Below are 8,404 nucleotides of genomic sequence, written 5' to 3' on the forward strand. Positions count from 1 at the left end.
ATCCCTTATCCATAAGGAGTTCACTTCATCAGCAGAGACAATCACATAAACAGACAAGTGAGAGAATAAAATCTTAAGTATCAATACGAGTTGGTGCTATGTGCTGTGGAAGCCACTTCTCTCTGCCCACACTGCTTTCCTTCCCCCTACTCAGGCTTCACGAGCTATGCTTCCAACTAGAGAGGGGTCAGTCAAGGGGCCACCTACATCAGAATCCCCTTGGAGGGCTGATATCAGGCATGCCCCTGGCCCCCTCCAAGACCTTCAGCTTCAGAATCTTTGGGTAGGGTCCAGGATTCTACAGTTTTAACAATCTCCCCCAGCACACTTAAAGTTTGAGGGAGCTCCCGCTCAGAGGTTCTGGACCATCTTTAATCCCCTTTGTCAATCCAGGGTAACATTCTGAACCTACTAAGCTTCCTATCAGTCAGGCACCCTGGCAGCTGGTTCACTTTTATAGCCCCCGGGAAGAGAGATGAGGAAGGTTTCTTCAGAAAAGAAGAGGGAGAGGAAGGGCCAGAGGTCCCTTTGCCTAATGTTGAGACCTGAAGACACAAGACATGTGTGTCCTAACACTCCTTAAACTAAAGTCCCAGAGAAAGCCATTTTTGATAGATTGTAGGAAAAGCCAAAGGCAGAATCTTTCTTTCCTTTCCTAATTGGGTCGGTGGGACCCAGTCCCAGAAGCCATTTGGAGAGGGGAGGGGACCGTTTTGAATCAGAAAGACTGGTTAAATCTGAAGCCACAAGATATTCTTGATTGAAAAAATTTAAGCTGTCACGGTACAAAGTGAGATGGAGACTTAGCAAGATTAGATTAGATTATGAACGAACAAAAACAAGAAGCTTCATCATCTTTGCACATGGAGCATGGTGCAAAACTCTTCCAGCCTGCAGTAGTCGCGTCTCCATTCCCTCCCCAGAGCCTGGCCTGCAGTGGGGTCTGAGCTGGAATGCCTAAGACATCAGGGAGGACTCACTGCAGACCTGATGCCTCGGTTGGGTCTTAGAGAGGGTAGAAATTACTAGTGTGTCTGGGTGGGGGAAAGGAATGGGGAGGCAGTAGAAGGTGTTCCAGGTAGTATATGCAAAGAAGAGAATTGCAGAAGGGCATGTATGGTGCCAGGAAAGATGAGAAGCCAGCCACAAGGCTGGCATGCACCCTGGGAAAAAGAGGACTTGTTCCCTTACTGCCTTTTCCTTCAGGACAGTTTTAGTTCCCCGGCTGGTGTAGACACCCTGGCCCGCTTACAGGGCTGCTTGCTGCAGGAGAGCTGTGCTCTGAAAAGCTACAGTGACACAGCAACCACTGGCATCAAATCACGTCTCCTGGCCAGGCAAAGGTCCCCGTGCACAGTTGTCAGAGTGGCCTGGCACTTAGCACAGGGGCAGGGAGTGAGGGATGGAAGAAAAAAATCCCTCAGGAAGAATGTGAGGCACATTTTCTTATACAGAGAAGAAAACATTTCCAACAAAAAAAAAAAAATAGACATTATCTTCTCTTTTTTATCTATTATGAGAATAAAGCATGGCATGGTAGAAAGAAGATGGGTTTCGTTATTCAAATGACTTGTGTCCTGAATCCAGCTCTAACACTACCTGTGAGTGACAGAGAGGGTATTTGTCAAATATTCCACGTGTGTTGCTTCACTTCCCAGATTCGCTTGCAGCTAGGTTGGGAACATGTGAAGGGTTTTGGCCAATGGACTGTGGATGGAATCAGTAGGTGTCACTTTCAGGCTGAAAGTTAGAGCAACTGTGTTTCCTGGTCTCCCTCTCTTCCCTGCTACAGAGAGGCCATGGGTACCAGATGACGTAGCTTCAGGAGGGAACAAAAGACATATGACTTTCATCAGATTTTACACAAGAAAGGAATAAACCTTTGCACTGTTAAACCATTAAGATTTGGGGATCAATTTGCTACCCAGCATCACATAGCCCAGTACACTCGTACCCAAATACATTGTGTAACCTTTGGTCTCATTGGGATGAGGGTTACTTGGCCCTCCAGGCCCCGGTTTCCCCATTTACAAGATAGGGGTAATAATACCTATGTAATTGAAATGTTGTAAGAATATATGTATATGTCCTATGTAGCACCTAATGTAATTAAATTATTTAATTAATATATCTCTCCTTTTAAAATACTGTTGATATTATTATTATTATTGTGGTTATTATTGTGATATAATAGATACCTTTAAAAGAGCAGCAACTGAGTCAGGCATTCTGCTAGTTGTCTTACAAACATTATCTCATTTTTGTAGTTAAAGACACCAAGGCTCAAGGAGGTTACTTGTTTAGAGGAACATCGCTAATAAGTAACCAAGGCGCGATCATAAACGAGGATTGCCTAAATCAAAAGTCCATATTCTAACAGCAACATTCCTACTCATATCTTCCAGATGCGGAGCCCTGGAGGCTCGGAGATGTTACATAAACTCATCAAGAAAGCAACAACTGCTGCAGGGAGAGGACTTGCCTCTACTCTTTTAGAAACGAATAATTCCCTACGGCAGCGGTCCCCAACCTTTCTGGCACCAGGGACCGGTGCTCCTGTGAGAATCTAAGGCCTGATGATCTGAGGTGGAGCCAAGGCAGTGATGCCTAGTGCTGAGGAGCAGCCACAAATACAGATGAAGCTTACCCACCCACCGCTCATCTGCTGCCGTGCAGCCCGCTTCTGAACAGGCCATGGACTGGTACCAGCCACAACCCGGAGGTTGGAGTCCCTGGCCCTATGGCACTAGACCCCTTTCTCACAGTAGTTCAACCCATTGTGAACTAAGGTCTCAGCAGCTCCGGATACTGTGGGCAACAGGTAAAAAGGGGGAAAAGGAGGAAGCTAAGTCTCGATAAAGGGAAAACTGAATGCTTTGTGTTCAGAGAACAACTTCTCAATAAAATTTCCAAAGAAAAACCCACTAGCTGAAAATGAACATTGAAATAACTTCCAGATCACTGTCTGGTCTCTGTCTCTGTCTCTCTCCTTCTCTCTGCCTCTGTCTGTCTATTTTTCTATCTCCTTGTCTCTGTTCTCTCTCTCTGTCTCTCTCCTTCTCTCTGCCTCTGTCTGTCTATTTTTCTATCTCCTTGTCTCTGTTCTCTCTCTCTGTCTCTCTCCTTCTCTCTGCCTCTGTCTGTCTATTTTTCTATCTCCTTGTCTCTGTTCTCTCTCTCTGTCTCTCTCCTTCTCTCTGCCTCTGTCTGTCTATTTTTCTATCTCATTGTCTCCGTTCTCTCTCTCTGTCTCTCTGTCTTTGTGCTCTCGCTCTCGCTCTTCTCCCCCAAACCTCCCTCTTTGTTTGTTTTGGAAGTTGAGAAAAACGAGCAATGTGGATGCTAAAGCAGTTTACACTGAACCAGATGGTGCATCTGATTAGCATCAGACTAAAAAGACACATTACTTAGAGATTCGGTTCTCACAGGGACAAATCTGTTCCAAAGGCGCAGAAGGTTTGGTTTCCTCGCAGGCTCCCCTCAGAGCTTTCGGGGCCTATCTATCCATCCTTTCTCCCATCGTCACCACCAGGCAAGTCTGAACTTGGGTGGGAGAAGACGGCAAATTAGTCTCCACAGATTTCCCTGTTCTCTCACTGAACCCTGAAGTCATTCACGCAGGGCAAGTCACTCCCTGTGAGACCTTGGCTGCTGGTGACTCCTGACTCCCTCATACTCCAGACTAACAAGCCACATTATGCCACTGTGTCTGAGCCACAACCCAGTGAGATGCATGCTGTGGTTATTTCTTCTTTACAGATGAGGAAATTGAGACTTAAAAGGATTAGGTCATTTACTAAACATCACAAATCAAGTAAAAGTTGAGGCTAATTGCCTCCATGAGAGCAAAGGGGGTAAGTGAATGAGTATGTGTTGTGTTGTGTGTGTGTGTGTGCGCGTGTGTGTTTTAAAAGAGCCCAAGGAGCAAACCGTCCTACAAGATGGCTGTCAGTTACCGCTAACTCTGTAACTACATCGAGGCTGCACCAAGGTAAACAACTACGTGAGAAACCATAAGCAGCTCTCCCTGATCTATACCTCTTCTTCCAGGGAACCACAGCATGGGCCCTCTGTAAAAAAAAAAAAAAAAAACCTCTAGAAAAGTGAAATAAAAACTGGAGAAACCATTCAAAGCCAGAATGGGAAAAACATACAGACCCAAACCCTTTTATTCATTAAGTCCTGCGCTTCTCAGACTCTGAGGGAAAACACGTAGCTCCCAGGGAAACAAGGAAGCTCGGCTTAGAGTTACATGCCACTATCAAACATGAAGGGACTCCCTTATTGCAAGAAATCTGAAGATCAGGATTGAAGTTGAAAAAAGGAACGGAGCAGCAGGAATAATAACCACAGCACCAGTAACAACAGCAACCGCTCCGTGTGGGACATTAAGCTGAGATAAGCACTTTAAATGCACTATCTGTCTCATTAGCCCACACAGCAACAGTCTAAGACAGATGCCCCCTACCCCCATTTTACAGATGAACTTACTGAGCATCAGAGAGGCTAAGTAAATTGCCATCATCACACAGCTGATAAAGGACTGAATCAAGAATCCAACCGAGGCCTGGTGAGACCCAAAAACCAGTGCCCTTAACCAGTAAATCTCCCCTTCTCCATAGACTTGTCCTGAAGAGTGGCCAACAGAATAGTCTGCCAACATTTCAGAAAGTGCCTAAAAGCCTTCTGCCCTCTGCTTGACGCCAATACAAATGTTCAAGGCTGGGCGTACACGCCGTGTCACCGACAACATCCCAGGCAACATGCACATCTGGCAGCTAAATGAGCACAGGCTCAAAGCAAATCATATCCCTGAGGCAGAGGACATATCACAGACAGAAGAACAAGAGGGATTTCATTATAGCTTAGACTTGGCCAAGGGATCAAACGCACCTTATTGAAGGGTATAAAGAGAGATGCTCACCCAAGAGCCACAGACCCCCTGGAAGCATATATGAACTTGGATTGCATTCATTTGGAACTGGAGCACTTGAGAAAGGGGATGAGCTGAAGTTTCCCCTTGAGATTATTTTGGGAAGAGAGTTGACTTAGCAAATAAACAGTAGAAAGAGTTACCTTAAGCTGTGCATAAGAGCATACTGCTTTCACCTGTGAGCCGAGGATGTTCATACATTACCTCCACTTTAAAATGGGTCCCCAAAGCACCCTCTGTTCACCTATTTGTAGTGTCTGTATGTATTAAAGGTCAGAATTCTGCATTTCTTTTGTAACTGTGCACAACACTGGGCTGGCCTTCTGTCTGTTAATATTAATCATAGGGTTTTAACTGAATCTGAAACTCAGAGACACAGCAGGACTGGTGAGAAGCAGCTGTCCAGCTTGACCTGTGATTATGCTAACCCTCAGGGGACACCACCCAGCCCATGGGATGTGACTCCACTAAAGGAATTACACTGACTTCCAGCAGGCTGGAACTGACACCACGTGCCCCATCCAGGACGGTGTAGCACTCCACCTGGCCTTGATGCTAAGCGGGGCCCCTGACAAGGATGGCAGCTCTGAACAATGAAGGTGAGCCAAGCAGCCCTGCTCTCTGATGCCTGTGCAGCACCACATGCAGTTAGAGTCATCCCTGTCACGGCCCTAGGACGGGACTCAATTCATCTCTACAGTGATACCACCTGAAATCCAAGAAGGAACTGCCAGGGCAGGAAGGGGCAGGCATATTTCAAAGCTTTTAGAGTGAGGGTAGTTCATTCTGATGTGGAAGTCAGAACTTGAAAACCACAGAAAGCTCACTTAAAAAAAAAATCTAATGCTGCAAGAAATACAACATGACTTAGCAGGATTAGTTTCTAATCACACTGCACGAGTTACCTTACACAAACAAACCATATATGTATTGCATTAATCTGTTGTCGCATACTACAGACATGAATATAAAAATCACAAGAACACTGTTCTTCACAAGTCCTTCTCTTATCCTTAACTCCAGGGATTCTGACAGCAATTGTGCATGTGCCACGTTAACTACGCACTGGGAAAAAAATCTTTGCAGTGAAGTGGTTCCTGAATATTTCTGTAATTACCAGGCAATTTACATAAATATTCAAGCTTCACGCTGAATAAGTTCTAGTTGGGTGATGATTGATCCTCTGCTTTCTAAGACCTCTTGCTCCTTGCATATTTTCCTTTTCATTTTATCACTGACACCAGTACGGGTAGAGAGGAATTTAAAATCGGAAAGGTTGATCTTAGGCTATGGAAAACGTTGCTGATCCTCGAGAGTCATTGCTCTCACCCTCACAGACAGGCGTGATGTCAGGAGTGCTGAGTGTGGCTGGAGACGAGGTGGACGGTGAACAACGACTCCTCAGTTCTGTCTGCTCGTATCATGAGAAGATGCGGCCATCTAGCTCACCGAGCTCAAAACCGGAGGGCTCCTGACAGTGGACTAGGGGTCAGAGGACTGGTGGTTGTCAGAGATCAGTTTGCGTGATTAGAACCTCGACCACAACTCCTGCCCAAACCCGCTGCCATGCCCTGTTCTCCAGGAAATACCACCAAGTGAGGAAAGGCGAGCACAGAGCAGTTGTGTAATATGCTCCTATTTGAGTAATAATAGTAGTAGATGACCAGGGGAAAAGATGAAATATACAGGTGGCATCTGAACAACATGGTTTTGAACTGCACAAGTCCACTTAAACATAGATTTTTTTTTCAATTGACCCGTGCACTTCAGTTGACCCTCATAGTTCAAACCCGTGTCGTTAAAGGGCAACTCCGTGGTTGGGAATCCGTATATCCCGAGGCTCAACTTGAGTTACATGCGGATTCTGGAAGACGCAGGCAGTTGGAGCCTCTCACCCCCGCGTGTTCAAGGGCCTGCTGTATTTGCATTTGACTGCGTATGTACAGAGTGTCCCCGATGCAAACGCAAGCAACTGGAACTGCTGGTTGCCTCTAGAGACAGGATCTGAGGGGCTATGCACAGGTCTGGAGGGACCCTTCGCATGCGGCACCCTTTCATGCCTTGGCATTTTGATCCATGTAAACGTATCACCTATTCAAAAATAATTTACACTTTTAAAAACTAAAAGAGAAAACTAATTCCTACTTACTCAGAATCTCTGAGATGGGTCTCAAGACAGGTTTTAACAAGCTCTCTAGATTCTTGCACTTGAGATTTTGAGAACTGCATTATAGGGTCTTTTTACTGAAAAGAACTTCACCTAATTCCTCTCAAGTTGAAACTATAAACCATACGGGGAAAAACCTCACAGCAGAATGACCTGAAGTATCTCACTCCAAATTTACCATCTAATTAAACCTTCTCAGGAGAGACAGACAATGCAAACTAATGTTTCCTAAAATCAGTTTAGATTCTGACGTCTAAGTTGTCAGCTACTTTTGCATTTATTCAGACTAAAGGAGTTGTTGCCGTTTTAGTAACTGGCAGGTTGTTCTGCCCTGCCAAGCACGTGAGGAACACGGAGTACGTAGGGTTTATGGCCCCACCCACCTGCCCAGAATGCTTTGCACTCACCTTGCTTTTTAAACAGGTTGCTCTGGACTATCTCATTCATGGACTGGACTTTCTGCTTCTGGAGTTTCACAGGGGGGATGCAGGTGTAGAACTCATAAAGGAGTTGGCTGAGGGCAGGAAAAACGGGAGCACGGAGAGCCAGTTAGACCAATGTCTCCCTCCTCATGGCATTTAGAGTTCTTCCCCCGACTCTCAGCTCCCTTGTCCCCCCACCCCATAATTCCTGGCAGAGCATCAGGTGCAGAGTAAGGCTTCAATAAATACGTGTAGTTGGTGTTGGTGTTGGTGTTGAATACTAATAGTATCCACAGAGATGTGAAAATCTGAAAGAAACACCAATAACCCTGAGCATTTACTATGTATCAGGCACAGGCTTTGCCTTTTACAACAATTATGCCATTTAAACCTCACAACTCTGTGAGGTAGATCCAATACTTATCTCAATTTTACAAGTGGGAAAACTAAGATTTAGTAAGGTTAACTAACTTTCCCAAGGTTACAGAGTTTGAAAAGGTTACAGGGCGGTCAAAGAAACAAGGGTTTAAAACCAGGTCCTCACTTCATTACCATACCATTTTATTTACTAATATTTGATGCTTAGCAATGCTTTATGATAAGTCTTAAGATAAAAAAAAAATCCTTAATTTTAAGAAGCTATGAAAAGTTGTGGGTTAGAACAAGTCTGGGACATGAAAAGAAGATAGTTCTTCCCAAATAGAATGAAAATAAAAATAGCGATGAAACAAAATTATAGCCCCTGTCAGCTTTCAAAAATAAGCTCGTTGCATTCATCCATTCTTTGAAGTACTTATTAAGCATCTACTTAATGTGTGAAAATGTGAAGAGCAGTGGGGACACAATGGGAACATACTTGGTCCCAGGTAATATGGAACTTAT

General features: G+C 44.8%; 1 protein-coding gene across 1 annotated transcript in view; it reads right to left on the reverse strand.

Moving 5' to 3' along the window:
- DOCK2 (dedicator of cytokinesis 2) overlaps nt 1-8,404 on the reverse strand; it is a 370,198-nt gene that overhangs the window by 283,413 nt on the left and 78,381 nt on the right. The window contains exon 25 of the mRNA XM_023528646.1: nt 7,508-7,625. Coding sequence (XP_023384414.1) covers nt 7,508-7,625 — 118 coding nt within the window. The remainder of the gene's footprint in view (nt 1-7,507; nt 7,626-8,404) is intronic.

This window comes from Pteropus vampyrus, unplaced genomic scaffold (assembly GCF_000151845.1).
Source record: "Pteropus vampyrus isolate Shadow unplaced genomic scaffold, Pvam_2.0 Scaffold30, whole genome shotgun sequence".
Classification (NCBI taxonomy): Eukaryota; Metazoa; Chordata; class Mammalia; order Chiroptera; family Pteropodidae; genus Pteropus; species Pteropus vampyrus.